General features: G+C 44.2%; 1 protein-coding gene across 1 annotated transcript in view; it reads left to right on the top strand.

Annotated features, from left to right (window-relative positions):
- The window catches only part of AASDHPPT (aminoadipate-semialdehyde dehydrogenase-phosphopantetheinyl transferase), an 87,380-nt gene that overhangs the window by 51,111 nt on the left and 17,711 nt on the right, over positions 1 to 18,558 (top strand). Inside the window, exon 3 of the mRNA XM_040426273.1 lies at positions 8,479 to 8,600. Coding sequence (XP_040282207.1) covers positions 8,479 to 8,600 — 122 coding nt within the window. The remainder of the gene's footprint in view (positions 1 to 8,478; positions 8,601 to 18,558) is intronic.

Genomic DNA, 18,558 nt, shown 5'->3' with positions numbered 1-18,558 from the left:
CCCGGCAAAGATGCAGCATCGGGAGAGAGGAGGGGCTGGAGTCCGTAACTAGAGGCGGGGCCCGGTGCAGTCACTGTACTCTTACACCGGGCCCCGCCGCTCACCAAAGTATTTATAAACGTGAATCCTTATCCTGTTATTAAGTTGAACTAACGCTGCCCTCTCCCATGTTCCCATGTTCCCCTGTATCCCCCTGTAAGCTTCAATAGCAGGCAGAGCAGACGGCAGCAGTAACGTCACTCACTGACGTAGAGCGCCTGCTCCGCCCACTTTATGAATGAAGCAGGCGGAGCAGACGCGCGACGTCAGTGAGTGACGTTACTGGTGCCGTCCGCTCTGCCTGCTATGGAAGCTTAAGTAAGTGCTGTGGGGATACAGGGGGATACAGGGGAACATGGGAGAGGGCAGCGTTAGTTCAACTTAATAACAGGATAAGGATTCACGTTTATAAATACTTCGGTGAGCGGCAGGGCCCGGTGTATTGGGGGACACTGTTATGAGGGGGATCTGTGGATGACATATAGCAGTGTCATCCACAGATCCTCCCCATAACAGTTCCATCCACAGATCCCCTATAACAGCACCATCCACAGATCCCCCACCAAATAACAATGCCATCCTCAGATCCCCCCACCCCATAACAATGCCATCCACAGATATCCCACCCCATAGCAGTACCATCCACAGATCCCCATAACAGTGCCATCCACAAATCCCCATAACAGTGCTATCCACAGATCCCCCATAACAGTGCCATCCACACATCCCCCATAACAGTGCCATCCACAGATCCCCATAACAGTGCCATCCACAGATCCCCATAACAGTGCCATCCACAGATCCCCCATAACAGCACCATCCACAGATCCCCCATAACAGCGCCATCCACAGATCCCCCATAACAGTGCCATCCACAGATCCCCCATAACAGTGCCATCCACAGATCCCCCATAACAGTGCCATCCACAGATCCCCCATAACAGTGCCATCCACAGATCCCCCATAACAGTGCCATCCACAGATCCCCCATAACAGTGCCATCCACAGATCCCCCATAACAGTGCCATCCACAGATCCCCCATAACAGTGCCATCCACAGATCCCCATAACAGCGCCATCCACAGATCCCCCATAACAGTGCCATCCACAGATCCCCCATAACAGTGCCATCCACAGATCCCCCATAACAGTGCCATCCACAGATCCCCCATAACAGTGCCATCCACAGATCCCCCATAACAGTGCCATCCACAGATCCCCCATAACAGTGCCATCCACAGATCCCCCATAACAGTGCCATCCACAGATCCCCCATAACAGTGCCTTCCACAGATCCCCCATAACAGTGCCATCCACAGATCCCCCATAACAGTGCCATCCACAGATCCCCCATAACAGTGCCATCCACAGATCCCCCATAACAGTGCCATCCACAGATCCCCCATAACAGTGCCATCCACAGATCCCCCACAACAGTGCCATCCACAGATCCCCCACATGACAGTGCATCATCCACAGATCCACAGATCCCCCAAAACGGTCACATGACATTTAAAAAAAGTATCGGTTTTCGGTATCGGTGACTACTTGAAAAAAAGTATCGGTACTTGTACTCGGTCCTAAAAAAGTGGTATCGGGACAACCCTAGTAGGTGTTATGTCTGGTGATGTTTGGTGTGCAGCATGTTTGCTAGACATTGTGGTTGTTTGTACTGTGTCCTGTATGGTGTGTGGGCACCAGTACTCATGCTCGTGTTCCAGTCGGTGTTGCTGCGGCAGGTAAGTGTGTTGTATGGTGTGCTTACCTGCCGATCCAGTTACTGTATTCAGTATCCACTGTTTCCTTGCAGCTAGGCCGGTGGAGACTCCTGTTCATCCGTGTTTGGGAGGAATAGGTCGTCTCTGCCCTTTCTTTGTTTGAGGGATTATATGGGCAACTCAGGGTCCTAGGTTTCCTGGGTTTGAGCCGTCCTACCATCCAGGTCTGCTTATACGGTGAGGAGTTATGGCGAGGATTAGGGATGCAATAAGAGGTGCCCTGCTCCCTTATCCCACCCCCTGTCCTAGTTGCTTTTCCACCGGGCCAACATTGTACGGTGGGGAGTTTCCCCTACTCCCCAACGTGACTTGCGGACCCAGAAATACGGTCGTGTGAATGTAGCCTTATTCAAAGGAGTTTTCCCTTAGGATAGGCCATCAATTACAGAGTCGGGGCAGGGATCAGGCCTTCAGCATCTCAGCGGGCCAAAGGAGCCATGACGCCTTGGAGAGCGCTAGACCCTATTCGCTGGTTACAAGCCACAGTACTGTACATTTGGTAGCGGCTAAGCCAGGAATTGCAGCTCAGCCAATCACAGTCCCAGAGTTAAAGGAGGCGGATGAACATAAGGCGTGCGGTGGCTACTGGATAGGATCATAGATGGACTTTTGGACCAGTTGTAAAAAGCATGTGTGATAAAACGTGGTTCCGTCTAACCAGGTTTGTTAATTTGCAGAACAGAAGGTACTGGGACACAGAAAATTCACCCAAGCTACCCCAACAGCCACTGATCCAGAAATCGTCATTTGGTGTGCAGCTAGGGTACATGCGTTGACGTATATATACAGACGTGTATATGAATGTCTTCAAACAATTCTACCAAAAAGTCTCTTAGCAAGATGGGGCAACTTGCCATTCTCTGCATGTGTCCATGTGCCGAGTTCTCATGGCATTTGCAGAAGAAAGTATGGTGATCAAAGTATTGTGGGCTTCACCAGAATTTTTGATTTGGTTTCAATACCATGAAAAAGTATTGCGATACTCGATACCAGTCGATACCACGCAAAAAAAAATAAACCAAAATAGCCACGTGCATTCCGCATTTAAAAAAATGGCGAATCGCACAGTTTTTATACATTTTTTTTCTGTTTCGGCGTTCGCCGCATAGATTTTTTTTATATTTTAATAGTTTGGACTTTTCTGACGTGGCGAAATGTAATATGTTTATTATTTCTACATTTTATATGTGAAATTGGGAAAAGGGGGTGATTTATACTTAATATTTTGGTGGAAGGGGTATTCTCCTCTTCTTTTTTTTATTTTTTTTTATTACTTTTAATTTAATAACTATTTCCCCCCTTAGGGGCTAGAACCTGTGATTTTTTTCATCCCTTGTCCTATTCATCCTGATAGAGCTCTATCAGGGTGAATAGGACTTCACACTGTCCCTGCTGCTCTGTGCACACAGCATCAGGATTACACTGCTGGGGCTCCGATCTGAAGCTGCCACTGCACCACCAATGAGGGGGAGGGGACCCTGTGGCCACTGTCACCAATGATTTTAATACTGGGGAGGTTGAGAGGGGCTGGCGCACTGTGCCACCAATGATTTTAATGGGGGGGGGGGGGGGGGGGGGCACTGCACCACCAATGATAATTACCCCTTAATACAGGAGGCGGGTACTGGCAGATCAGCGACAGTTAACCCCTCAGGTGCCGCTGATCGCAGCTCCCTGTCAGGGGCAGGGTGCCGGCAATGCGATTCTGCTACTGGCACCCGCCTCCTGTATTATGTGTTAAAGTCTACTTTTCCTGGGTCCAGACTTTAAGTATTAGGCTACACAGAGCGGCGCCCAGAGATGTCCCAGCACTTACTATTAGTCCTGGGCGCCGATCCGTTCGCCCGCTGTGCCCCATTACTGTCTCCTCTCCTGCTCCATATGCTAATTACTATCGGAGCAATGGGGAGGAGACATCAGCTTCTCTAGTGGGCGTTCCTTCTCCCTGGCTGTAGCGCTGTCCAATCACAGTGCAGGGAGAAGGAACGCCCTCTAGTGAAGCTGATGTCTCCTCCCCATCGCTCCGATAGTAATTAGCATGTGGAGCAGGAGAGGAGACAGTAATGGGGCACAGCGGGCGAACGGAGCCCAGGAATAATGGTAAGTGCTGGGACATCGCTGTGCGCCGCTCTGTGTAGGAAAAGTCGTATCATTGGTGGCGCAGTGCGCCCGCCCGCCCCTCCTCCGCCCCTCTCTTCTCATTGGTGGCAGCAGCACGGGGAGGGAGGACAGCTTCCTTCTCCCTTGTGCTGCTGAGGGAACATGAGCGCGCCGACAGCAGCGCGCTCATGTTCAGAGATACTAGACTGCGCAGAAGCGCAGCCCAGTATCGAAAAATGGACAAAAGTATCGATTGGGTATCGAAATTTCGATACCCGCAACAACCCTACCTTCCAGTGTGAGACTTGTATCTGTGGGGTTACCCGAAGGGTAGCATTCATGTAACTGATTGCTAGGCCGAACTAAGCACAGTTTTTTCTATTTTTCATAGCTTATCCTGTTTAGTGTGGCACATTCCTGTGGTTTTGTCATTGCTGTAACACACACAGCGTTGAATATAGACATGTGTCGTATGTATGCACTCGTATCTTTAGAATTTAGTGCAATTTTGTTTTGCTTATAATCGGTATTTGCTGCAAAGTTACGTGAAGGTGGTTCTGTGTATTAACTATTAGGTAATAAACTTATACACGGTATGCTGTGTGCATTCAGAAAATGTAGATTTTGCTAACATGGCAGCTGTTTGCTATGTGCAGTATTAGTATGCAGGAGGCATTGACTGTAGCTTTGCTAGCGCTTGCTGTACTCACCGCTCCCTGGCCTTCATTCAGGCACCATGCTGCATATGTCCACACTACGCTACAGCGTCAGGATGTAGTTCATGCAGTGTGACCTCACGTTGTACTCAGGTCACAGTGCAGCGCAGGCCCATAGAAAAACAGGGCGAAGAGACTGCTGGACCTGCAGAGCAGCAGCGGAGCAGGAAAGGGTTAACATTTATAAGCTGTCATGGGGTCTGATGGGGGTCTCATTGGGGCTCTGATCTGAGTTCTTATAGTGTTCTTACGTGGGGGTCTGATCTGAGATCTGATATGGTGGTCTGATCGGAAGTCTGGTATGGGGTTCTGATCTGAGGTCTCATGTGGGGGTATGGTCTGAAGTCTAAAAAAAAAATATATTTTTTTTTTCTTATTTTCTGCTTCTAAAATCTAGGTGCATCTTGTATTTCTGTGTAGATCTTTGCTGGATGTTAGCTTTAGATGCATTGTTTCAGTGCATTTTTTAAAATCCTTTTTGCCACAAAGTATCAATAGCTTAGGCTACTTTCACACTAGCGTTTTTCTTTTCCAGCATAGAGTTCCGTCACAGGGGCTCTATACCGGAAAATAACTGATCAGGCATATCCTAATGCATTCTGAATGGAGAGTAATCCGTTCAGTTTGCATCAGGATTTCTTCAGTTCAGTCATTTTGACTGATCAGGCAAAAGAGAAAACCGTAGCATTCTACGGTTTTATCTCCGGCGAAAAAAACTGAAGACTTGCCTGAATGCCGGATCCGGATTTTTTTTTTCCATAGGAATGTATTAGTGCCGGATCTGGCATTCAAAATACCGGAATGCCGGATTCGTCCTTCCGGTCTGCGCTGCGATGACACCGGAAATACGGATCCGGTATTGCAATGCATTTTTCTGACTGATCAGGCATTTATCAGACTGATCAGGATCCTGATCAGTCTGAAAAATGCCTGATCAGTCAGAAAAAATGACATGCATTTGCATACAGTTTGCCTGATCAGGCAGGCAGTTCAGGCAACGGAACTGCCTGCCGGAATCAAACAACGCAAGTGTGAAAGTACCCTTAGGCTACTTTCACACTTGCGGCAGAGAGATCTGGCAAGCAGTTCCGTCGCCGGAACTGCCTGCCGGATCAGGCAAAATGTATGCTAACTGATGGCCTTAGTAAAAATGCCTGATCAGTCGAAAAAATGCATTGAAATGCCGGATCCGTCTTTCCGGTGTCATCCGGCAAAAACGGATCCGTCATTTATTTTTTCACCTTTTTTTCAGTCTGCGCATGCGCATACCGGAAGGACGGATCCGCCATTCCGGTATTCTGAATGCCGGATCCGGCACTAATACATTCCTATGGGAAAAAATGCCGGATCCGGCATTCAGGCAAATCTTCAGTTTTTTTAGCTGGAGATAGAACCGTAGCATGCTGCAGTTTTCTCTTTTGCCTGATCAGTCAAAACGACTGAACTGAAGACATCCTGATGCAAACTGAACGGATTACTCTCCATTCAGAATGCATGGGGATAAAACTGATCAGTTCTTTTCCGGTATTGAGCCCCTAGGACGGAACTCTATGCCGGAAAAGAATAACGCAAGTGTGAAAGTAGCCTTATCAAGGCACCTGCAAAAATCTGGTTGTCTGCTTTCAGGAAATATATAGGGTTTATGGGTGCACTTAATTTTCAAGGTGTTTAATCCCTGTATTTTAAAGGTTGATACTTTTTTAAATTTCCAGTTTACCACCAGATTTTTTGTTTTGTCTCTTCTAGTAATTTTATAAAGATTTGTACATGTAGCTGTACTGTAGGTCAAGGTGGTATGTATGAACTCTGCACAGTTGAACTTTTATTTTTAGGAGATGTAGCGCATGAAACGTTCTGCATGGATTACACTTTTAGCCACTAATTTCTGATTTTTAGAAATTTTTCAGAAACGTTACGATTTGATACAAATTTGCATGCAGATGCCTCTGCATGTGTGTATCTGTTAAGTTGTGTTTTGATAGTCACATTGACTAATAAATTGCCTGTCATTGTAAATGCCTAGCCAGCCATACTTTCGTATGTTGTAGGACACTGACTCGGCGACCGCTGGACACGATTGTCTCCAGGTTTTCATGACACTCAGCCCAAAATTGGACAGGCTCAGAGCTTTTCGATCTGTGCCCAAAAATGGTGTGAATAGCACCACTTCTGACGGTCCATGTGCAGTCCATTGTACACACAGACCAAAAATACATTCACAAAAATAAGCCCAAACACCATCAGGCCCCATACATTGCTGTACAGAAGCTTTGCAGTGTGTTATTGAAGCGATGAGAAAACTGGTACAGTCTGTCCAATTCCCCAGTAAAAAAATTTTTTTAAAGTGAAATAACGTTTTTTGAATTTTTTTTTATAAAATAATGAAAAAAAAAACTGCCCCTTCAACCTGCATAATAAAATGAATACATTTACCCTACACTGTAAATGTTATAAAAAAAAAAATCAACAACAATGGCACAAATGCTGCTATGTACCTCAAAATGGTGCCATTAAAAAAAAGCAATGTATCCCTCAAACATATATGTCCTCATACAGATGCTTTGTCAGTAAACGCGGTTGTGTGGCACAGGAGACCAACCATTCGAGTCCTCGAAATCCGTATCCAATGAAAAAAAAAAAAAAGAAAACTGTCTACAGTCCCGCTGTTCCCACGCAGCACCCTGTTCTCAGCCACTTCCAGTCCCTGCCGACCCGTCTGTGTTACTTCCGTCACAGATTCCCTATATCTAAGGGCTCATGCAGACGGCCCTGCAATATACGGGCACCGGTTGTCTGTGCACCGCATCACGGATGATGACCTATTCACTTGAATGGGTCCGCAATCCTGGCAGTGCGGAGCAGAAGCACTATGGAGTGCGGACTATGGTCGGTGCGGAACGATCATGGACCCATTCAAGCTGAATGGGTCTAGATCTCTCTGCGGCAGCCGCATGGATGATGCCTGTGCATTGGGGACCGCAAATTGCGGTCCTCCGTGCACTGAATGGCCATCCTAAGTCAGTGAGGATTCTAATGGCAACGTCAACTACCCGAAAAAGGATTATGTCTTCCATTACAAACCACAGCACAGATGTAATCAGAGCCGTATTTGCAGCTTTGTTCCGTCTCGGGAGATTGCATGTACCCTATAAGGGTTCTTATAGCTTGTTTGATGGTAGTCGTTTATTGGAATATTTTGCAGATAGCACTACCAGATGTGGGGTAAAAGAAAATTTGCTTTGGGGCTTGTTTAAAGGGGTTTTGCTATGATTGATTAAAAAAAATGTAAATCAGACATCATATAGTACATGACAATCTCCTTCTAACAAAGCTAGACCCAGCCCTGTACCTCACATGGATCCAGAGATCTCCCCATTCATTGCTAGATTATCTTCAGTCTGGCAGCTCAGGGGGCGTGTCCTTTCTGATGCTGCTCTCTCCTTGTAACTGCCACAGCTTCTACCAGAATATGTGGTTGGTGGCCGTTGAAAATTTAAACTGAGCGCGCTCGACCAGCTCAGTGAGAGAGACAAAAAAAATAAACAAAATGACAAACAGCAGGTGGCGCTATCTATACAGATACATTTTATTGAAACTTGCTCTCTGCCATATTAGAGCACCGAGCTTGGCGGGATATCCAGGTGCATCGATCTCAGACTGAAGCTTTCACTTCTTTACCGGGTAATTGATATAAATGACGGGGGCTCCAGCATGGCGGTAAATCTCCAGCTAGATTCTCCCATTTCTGAGCTGCAGTTTATTACTACAAGGTCACATTTGCTTGTTAAAAGCGAGAAGTAGAATATTTAGTCAGACCATTTAAATTTCTATTTGCCATTTTTCAGGCAGCGGCTCCACAGAAGAGTTCTTTCGTATCATGCACCGCCAGTTCACGGAACGAGAGTGGCACTCTATCAAGAGCATGGGAAGTGACTGGGCACAGCTCGACACCTTCTACAGGCACTGGGTAAATCATGGCTGCGTGATGGAAACCAATGACTCCACAGACCGTACAGTTTTGGTTTACCTTTTACAAGGGACTGATGCAAAGGAGAACATTTAGAAGACAATTTTCAGCACATACATAGATTTAAATTCCAGCTGCTTATGTAGTGCCAGTATATTATGTAACGCTGTGCCTAGTTTGTAGTCAAGTGTACAGATTTCCCTAACTCAGCTGAGCAAACACCCTAGGGTGTTTCATCAGAAGTCAATTAGCTACTCAGTTTTTGGGGTCTCGAAGAAAACACCTGGGGACAACATGCAGACGTTACCCTGGATCACATTTTAACCCAGGACCTAGGATGGAAGTGGTTCCTATAATACGTTTAATTAGTAGTTTTGTGTTTTTTTATTTTTTTTTTCGTTTTTTTTTAAAGGTGCCGTCTCCCTTCAGCAAATGGAATTTATTATGTAGAGAATGTTAATACAAGGCACTTACTAATGTATTGTGATTGTCCATATTGCTTCCTTTGCTGGCTGGATTCATTTTTCCATCACATTATACACTGCACGTTTCCATGGTTACGACCACCCTGCAATCCAGCAGCCGTGGCCGTGCTTGCACACTAGGAAAAAAGTAGCGGCCCGTCTGGTGGCTGGTAATTTTTTTCTATGGAGTACAAGCACGGCCACGGCTGCTGAATTGCAGGGTGGTCGTAACCATGGAAACGTGCAGTGTATAATGTGATGGAAAAATGAATCCAGCCAGCAAAGGAAGCAATATGGACAATCACAATACATTAGTAAGTGCCTTGTAGTGACTGTTTCTACATAATAAATGCTATTTGCTGAAGTGACACAACCCCTTTTAAAGGGGCATTCTAGAACAGGCCATCAATATCTGATTGACGGGGATCCAACACCTTGACGATCAGCTCTTCCGCATTAGTTGGAAGCTTGTGTAGTGGACAGAGCTGGTAGCTGCAGGACCGCTCCCATGGAACTGAACGGGAGCGGCGGTGCAGTAACCACTACACAATGGATAGAGCTGTGTGGATCCAGTGCAGGAGATACGGCAGAATAACTGATTGGCACGGGGGCCCCCAATCATATATTGATGGCCTGTTCTAAGGAAAGGCTATCAGTAGTAAAATTCTGGAATACCCCTTTAAGAAAAAAGACAAAAAGCTAATAAAGAATATGTCTTATAGGAACCACTTCCTGGGCAAATCTGATCCAGGGTAACGTTTGTATGGAGTTTGCATGTTGTCACCTTGTATTTCCTTAAAGACCCCAAAAACTGAGTAGCTATAATTGACTTCTGATGAAACACCCTAGGGTGTTTGTTCAGCTGAGATAGGGAAATTTGTGCACTTGACTACAAACTATGTACAGCGTTCTGTAATATGCTGGCACTACATCAGCAGCTGGAATTTAGTTTGTATGAGGATGCCTTCACACACTGCAACTAAAAATCACTTCAATTCATCTGAATTGAATCTTGCAGAAATCCATGTGCTTCCCACTAAAAGAAACCCATTCAGATGACTGGAACTGATTTTCAGTCACACAAATTCTGGTCAACAAAATCTGCTGCATTAGAAGACGCCTTAAGGGCTCATTCACTCGACCTTATGGCCATGGTGCTGGTATTGTGGGCATGTGAACTCCGTGCTGCGAATGCGGACCCGTTGACTTGAATGGGTCCTTGATCTGCAAAATATGGCAAAAGATAGGACATGTCCTATCTTTTGCAGAGCGGATGCTTGGACACGAAAGCCCACAGAAGGGCTTCCGAGTGTGTCTGTGGGCTTCCGTCATATTGCCCAGATTGGTGGAGTGTTGCAGTGATGGTTTACCTTCTGGAAGTTTCTCCCATCTTCACACCGGATCTTTGGAGCTCAGCCGTCCAGGAGTCCCCATTGGGTTCTTGGTCACCTCTCATGCAAATTAGTGTTTCAGCTAAAAAAAACTGGCGGCTTCTGCTCATTTGCATATCTTTCCCATAAGCCTGAGCTTATGCAAATGAGTTTACATGACAAAACTGTATAGAGAGGTTATTGTATATAATGCTAGGACAGTTAGAAAACAAAGTTTTTCTGCAGCCCTCCTGGAAAGTGAGAGAAGAGTTAGCTGGCATGAAAAAAGGAGTTTTTAAAATTTTTGTCACCCTAATGATAATGAGCTGGGTGCGCATATCCGCCAAGCCATCTAGTTCAAATCATACAACTTTGAGGCTCACTGGCTCTCAGGTACTTCTGGGTAGGGAGCTGGTCTGGCCTGGCTTTTCAGCTTGCACCTGCGACATCTGGCCTGGTCAGACACGGTCAAAAGGTAATAACTTACAGCAAAGACGTGGAGAGCGATTCCAGAAGTACGGGTTGGCGATCTACATGAAAAATGTCCGAATTGGTACCAATCCTTACTTACATGATGAAGTCCTGTCCGCCTAACCTTCCCCTTGACCGTATATATGTTGGTCGGACTGGTTTCGGCTTTAACATTTTGTTTATGTGATTTAATATATTTACAAGTTTAATCCTATTCTTGAAACTTATAAATAAAGAATTTAAAAAAAAAATGTCCGAATTGCCGACCAGAGCGAATTGAGGATCCGGAATTCTGTTTTCATTGAAGTATTGGAGAAAGAAAAAGTCAAATTGTTTTATCTTGTGGACGAAATCCTTATCAAAACCCTACAAGTAAGAAAGGAAAACATCTTGACGTTAAATGACTAAAAAAAAAAAAAAAAAGGAACCTACATCCTTACATTTGGTAATATTTCTGACTGCCATAATTTTCTGACTTAAGTTAATTTTACTTTAATCAACGGGGGAAATACCGTTAGTAATACACATGTATAACCCTTTTGTTGCCTTGGGAGACATCAAATTTTTCTTATCAACGTATTGTCTGACTATGAAATCCTGAGGCAGATTTGTGGAAAGGGAAATGTCAATTTCATGTGACCTTTAGAGAGGATCCAGGAGGGATTGGGGGATTGAGTCGGCCCCCATCTAACTTTGTCATTGGGTGAGATAGGGGATATCTGTATTGTCCAGGGATGCCACAATATTGCCGAAAGTGCAAAAGCTTCAGACATATACAAACAGAATGCAAAGAGGAGGTGATATTCTGTGGAAAATGTAAAAAAAAACAGGTCATAAGAGTTTGGACTGTCCAAATGTGATTGCAGAGCAGAAGGTCATGCCTACAAAAAGTGCCCTAGGCGGTCAAATAGATCGTATGTGGAGGCTGCAGCGGGTCCTGCAAGGAAGACAGAGGGACCAAAGAAACCGGATGAAAGGGGGACTTCAGCGGATTCTGCTCCAGTACTGTCCGCTGTGGGTGAACCTAGTTCGGGGAAGCCTGGAGGCAAAGAGCCTGTGACCACAAGCCTACCTGCAATCGTATCTGAAGCTGGTACATCCAGAAGACCGAAAGAGGTGGACCCTGTGGAGATTCCTCCTAGAACAGCGGCCCCCTGCAAAAGTGGTAGGGAAACCTAATACTGCAGCAGGGGTGAAGGAGAAGTCTGTGGGGGAAGAAGCCATGGACCTGGAAGCAAAAGATACAAAAAGGAAAGTGGACAAACAAGAAGAAGAGACCCTCAGAATAAAAAGACCTTCTCACATAAGTACGGATGAGAGCGATAGCGGGCTGAGACTTAGTGTCCGGATTCAACAGTGCGAGAGTCCTACTACTCCGGTAGGATTTATGTCATCAAGTGGATCCAGTGATGAAATGACCTGAATCAGAATGTCACCTCTAAAGAGAAAATATGCAAAGTGCTCTTGGAGAGAGCTGTTTTTTCTTAAATGAATAAATGATGTCGGAATATTAAAGGTCTCCTCTCTTAATGTCAGGGGCATTAAGGGAGCAACTAGAAGAGCAGCCCAGTTTTCATATTTACAGTTCACAGTGACGTTATTTTCTTACAAGAATGTGGCATCGAATATTCTCTGATTTATGCAGAATTAAGAAGAGATTTGACACAAGGACCCTCACTGTGGTCCGGCGAAAACAGCAATCGAGCCTCTGCAGTCGGGATATTATTTAAAGGAAACAATTGCCAAATTATGTCATACATGCAACTAATTCCGGGAAGGGCTAACATAAAATATAACGACAAAGAAATAAAGAAGTTACTGAATGCATACGCCTCACCTGAGATCCACAAGAGAGCCGAATTGCTGGAGGATGTGCAACCCTTCTTAACAGGTCATCATAGGTGGAGACTTCAATTGTGCACTGAAAGAAGAAGATAGAAACGGCGAACAACCAAGACGGTTTGATAAAACGGTACAGCAGTTGAATTTTCTAATTATGGACTTGAACCTAATAGATGTCTGGTCAAATACCAATGACAATGACCCAGGGTATACATGGAGCAATTCTGTTGTACAATCCAGGCTGGATTCTTTTTTTATTTCTAAAGTCTTCAAGCCAAGAAATATGCATTTGAGGGAAAATCGCTTTTCTGATCATAAGTTGATTCAAGCACAAATAGAAATGTAAAGATTTCTTCTTTAAAGCTGGAATAAAAAAGGCTAAGGAAAAGAAGCAAAGGTTAAAGGACTTAAACACAAAGTTGCAGACTTACCTGAAGTTGGGAGAAGCCGGTATGGATGTATCTGTTTTAATCAAAAAAACAAAAGAAAACATCAAAAAGTCAGTTTATCATAAAAAGAAAGAGATCATTTTTTAACAGCAAAGTCAAACATTTAGAGGGGAATGAAAAGTGTTTGCGCTTCTTCTTTAAAAAAAAGTCATGAAAGAGAAAAGTGTTATCTCAAAAATAGCTGACAAAACTGGAAAAGCGTTTTAATGGGTTTTACACGCCCGTGATAAAAACTGAATGTTGGTACCCAGACCTGAACCCGGACTTCTTCACTGAAGTTGGGGTTTGGGTTTGGTGTTCTATAGATTTTATTATTGTCCATTATAACATGGTTATAATGGAAAATAATAGCATTCTTTAATACAGACTGCTAACTAAAATGTCCATTGAGGGTTAAAAAAATAATAAAAAAAATACTCGCTTCATCCACTTTTTCTTTCGTCTTCTTGCAGGACCTGCGATGACGTCATCGGGCTCACCACATGGTGAGCGCAGTGACGTCAGCGCTGGTGCTGAATGAGGATAGAAGGTTCTTCTGACGTCAGCGCAGGTTCTGCAAGAAGAAGAAAGAAGACTAGAACGGCTGCGCGATCAAGTGGATGAGGTAATTTAAAAAAAAAATTTTTAACCCTCAATGAACATTTTACTTAGCATTCTGTATTAGGGTATGCTATTCTTTTCCATTATAACCATGTTATATGGAAAATAAAAAAGTAAATGGACTTTAATGGGGTCCCGGGGCTCATCCCTATTTATTAACATTATCTCCTTAGCAACCATCCGTGAAAATTGCTCCCCCAATACACAGCCCCATTGAAATGAATGGGTCAGGATTTAGTGCGGTTGCAATGCGTTCACGTCACGCATTGCACCCGCGCGGAAAAATCGCCCGTGTGAAAGGGGCCTAAGTGAAACACCCAAGTGTCCCAGAAGGAACTGTTTAAGTGATGAAACCAGAATGTAGGTTTATTGGAACTGTACTTTCGCTCAAAATGTATGGAGAAGAGTTGGGGTAATCCTGAAACATACATGCGACCTTCAGAGACTAGATCGTGAACTAGTACTGTGTGGCTTATAAAATACAGTAAGGCCAGAAAAAAAGAGAATAATGTGGATTATGCTCCATTGTATTAGGGTACTTTCACACTAGCGTTAAAGTTTTCGGGTATTGAGTTCCGTCCTAGGGGCTCAATACCAGAAAAAAACGCTTCAGTTTTGTCCTAATGCATTCTGAATGGAAAGCTCAGTATGCATCAGGATGTCTTCAGTTCAGTCACTCTTACAGTATTTGGCTGCTGTATTTTCTCTGGCCAAAATTCCGGAACGCTTGCCGGAATGCCGGATCCGGCATCATTTTCTATTGAAATGTATTAATGCCAGATTCGGTACAAAGTGTTCTGGAAAAACAGATCCAGTTTTCAGTCTGCGCATGCGCAGACAAATGTGAAGAAAATAAATACCGGTTCCTTTTTCCGTATGACACCAGAGAGACGAATCCGGTATTTCAATGCATTTGTCACATGGATTTCTGGATCCGGCAGGCAGTCTCGGCAACGGAACTGCCTGCCGGATTCCTCTAACGCTAGTCTGAAAGTACCCTTAAAAATGCAATCTGGAAGGTGTGCTGCAACTTGCTCTTCAGAAGACATCTTATTGAGGAAAAGGACTGTGTGAATCTGGCCTTGAGCGAAATGTACCTATATTTGCAGGACCGGAAGAAGATGGGAAGAACTGCTGCCACACTATGGAACATACAGTGCTGCCCATAATTATTCATACCCCTGGCAAATTTTGACTTAAAGTTACTTTTATTCAACCAGCAAGTATTTTTTTGACTGGAAATGACATAGGTGTCTCCCAAAAGATAATAAGACGATGTACAAGAGGCATTATTGTGGAAAAAAACATTTCTCAGCTTTTATTTACATTTGAGCAAAAAGTGTCCAGTCCAAAATTATTCATACCCTTCTCAATAATCAATAGAAAAGCCTTTATTGGCTAATCCAGCAATCAAACGCTTCCTATAATTGCAGGCCAGCTTTTTGCATGTCTCCACAGGTATTTTTGCCCATTCATCTTCAGCAATGAGCTCCAAATCTTTCAGGTTGGAGGGTCTTCTTGCCATCACCCTGATCTTTAGTTCCCTCCACAGATTCTCAATTGGATTCAAGTCTGGACTCTGGCTGGGCCACTCCAAAACGTTAATATTGTTGTCTGCTAACCATTTCTTCACCACTTTTGCTGTGTGTTTTGGGTCATTGTCATGCTGAAATGTCCACTGGTGCCCAAGGCCAGGTTTCTCTGCAGACTGCCTGATGTTGTCGCTGAGAATCCTCATGTATTGCTCTTTTTTCATGGTGCCGTTTACTGTGATTAAGATCCCTGGTCCATCGGCTGAAAAGCACCTCCAAAGCATTAGGTTCCCACCACCATGTTTGACAGTGGGGATGGTGTTCTTTGGGTTGAAGGCTTCTCCTTTTTTACGCCAAATGAAGGAAACATCATTGTGATCAAACAATAAAATTTTTGTTTCATCTGACCATAACACAGAAGACCAGAAGTCTTCTTCTTTGTCCAGATGAGCTTTTCCAAAGGCCAAGCGAGCTTTTGTGTGCCTTATCTGGAGAAGTAGCGTCCACCTTGGTCTGCATCCGTGGAACCCAGCAGTGTGCAGTGTCCATTGGATTGTCTGCCTTGAGACATTGCCACCAGCAGAGCCCAGATTCACCAGGATGGCCTTGGTGGTGATCCTTGGATTCTTTTTCACCTCTCTAACTATCCTCCTGGCAGCACAGGTGTCACTTCTGGCTTCCGACCACGTCCTCTGAGATTTTCCACAGTGCGGAACATCTTGTATTTTTTGCTCAAATGTAAATAAAAGCTGAGAAATGCTTTTTTTCCACAATAATGCCTCTTGTACATCGTCTTATTATATTTTTGGAGACACCTATGTCATTTCCCGGCAAAAAATTACTTGCTGGTTGAATAAAAGTAACTAAGTCAAAATTTGCCAGAGGTATGAATAATTATGGACAGCACTGTATATATGTGGAACAATTTAGTTATAGAATAGGAAGTTTCTTTTTGATAAAATAGATTGTATTTTTGAGATCGAATAGATAGGATATATAATTTTGAGCTAAGTATGCTTATTGATTTCTCTCTTATTGCTGATTGTAATGTAAGTTTTTCTAGTTTTATAATAAAAAAATGCAGAGAGCTGGTCCTGCATGTCTCATTGGTTTATAGCCTTTGTGTTATTGTCTGACTATTTTATGTTATGAGCAGGGATTTCTGATTATTATAAGGTAGGATAGTGGCTATAAGGAAGAGCTATTGGTAGTAGATAGCTTAGTACCTAAAAAATGAAACAGTTAATTATAAATAGCATAATAGCTATAGGAAAATGCTATTGGATAATAGTTAGCAGAAAAATATAGAAATAGAATGGAGAAGGAGAAGTATGTATAGAAAAAACGGATAGACATTTATTAAAGGGTAGTAGAATGAAAGTGTTAATAAAGGAAAGGGGGTGTATTTAAACAGATAAAGGTAGATAATTAGCTTAATATAGTCTAACCAATGGGATTTTGGGAAGTCTAAGCAGTGATTAATTGGGTAATTGAATTAATTGTTACAAAGTAACTCTTTCTTGGAATTTTTGTAAACAGAGGTGCATCTTATAAAAGGTAATTAGCATTTTATTGCATGAAATAAGTATTTGATACAATAGAAAAACAGAACTTTAATATTTAGTAGAGAAACCTTTGTTTGCAATTACAGAGGTGAGACGTTTGCTGTAGTCCTTGACAAAGTTTGCACACACTACAGCAGCGACTTTGGCCCACTCCTCCATACAGATCTTCTCCAGCTCTTTCAGGTTTCGGGGCTGTCGCTAGTCTACATTGAGTTTCAGCTCCCTCCAAAGATTTTTGATTGTGTTCAGGTCTGGAGACTGGCTAGGCCACTCCAGGACCTTGAAATGCTTCTTATGGAGCCACTCGTTAGTTCCCCTGGCTGTGTTTTTCGGGTCATTGTCATCCTGGAAGACTCATCCACGACCCATCTTCAATACTCTTACTAAGGGAAGGAGGTTGTTGGCCAGAATCTTGCGATACTTGGCCCCATCCATCCTCCCTTCAATACGGTGCAGTATTCCTGTCCCCTTTGCAGAAAAGCACCGCCAAAGTATGATGTTTCCACCCCCATGCTTCACGGTTGGGACAGTGTTTTTGGGGTTGTACTCATCCTTCTTCTTCCACCAAACATGGCGAGTGGAGTTGATACCAAAACGTTCTATTTTGATCTCATCTGAACAAGTGACCTTCTCCCATGCCTCCTCTGCATCATCCAGATGGTCATTGGCGAACTTCAAATGGGCCTGGACATGTGCTGGACTGAGCAGGGGGACCTTGTGTGCCCTGCAGGATTTTAATCCATGACGGTGTAGTGTGTTACCAACGGTAATCTTTGAGACTGTGGGCCCAGCTCTCTTCAGGTCATTGACCAGGTCCTCCCATGTAGTTCTGGGTTGATTCCTGACCTTTCTCAGAATCCTGCTTACCCAACGAGGCGAGCTCTTGCATGGAGCCCCAGACCGGGGAAGATTGACAGTCATCTTGTGTTTCTTCCATTTTCTAATAATTGTGCCAACAGTTGCCTTCTCACCAAGCTGCTTGCCTATTGTCCTGTAGGCTTCTTAAAGAAAAACTAACAGGTCTTTGAGAGCCAGAATTCTTGCTGGATGGTAGGTGATCAAATACTTATTTCATGCAATAAAATGCTAATTAATAATTAAAAAATCATACAATGTGATTATCTGGATTTTTTTTTTAGATTCTGTCTCTCACAGTTGAAGTGTACCTATGATAACAATTACAGACCTCTCCGTTCTTTGTAGGTGGAAAAACTTGCACAATCGCCAGTAGGGATCGACCGATTATCGGTTTGGCCGATATTATCGGCCAATATTGAGGATTTTGAACGTTATCGGCATCTATTTTGCCGATATACCGATAACGTATTGGGAACACAGAACGCGCTGCTCTCAGCGCGTTCTGTGTTCCCTCCGCAGCACAGGGGAGAAGGAAGCAGTGTCTCCTCCCCCTGTGATGCTGCTGCCGCTGCCTCCAATGACAGGACGGAAGACAAGAGGAGGGGAGGGGCTGTGGCCGCTGCGCCACCAATGAAGATGAGTCTTTCATTAATTCAAATACAGGAGGCGGGAGCTGGCTGCAGAATCACATAGCCGGCTCCCGACCTCTATGAACGGCAGCTGCGGTCCGCGGTAGTTAACCTCTTAGGTGCCGCGGATCGCAGCTACCGCTCATAGAGGTCGGGAGCCGGCTATGTGATTCTGCAG

Source organism: Bufo bufo, chromosome 3 (genome assembly GCF_905171765.1).
Source record: "Bufo bufo chromosome 3, aBufBuf1.1, whole genome shotgun sequence".
Lineage (NCBI taxonomy): Eukaryota > Metazoa > Chordata > Amphibia > Anura > Bufonidae > Bufo > Bufo bufo.
Note: the sequence above shows the minus strand (reverse complement) of the source record. Positions and strands in the feature narration are given on the sequence as shown.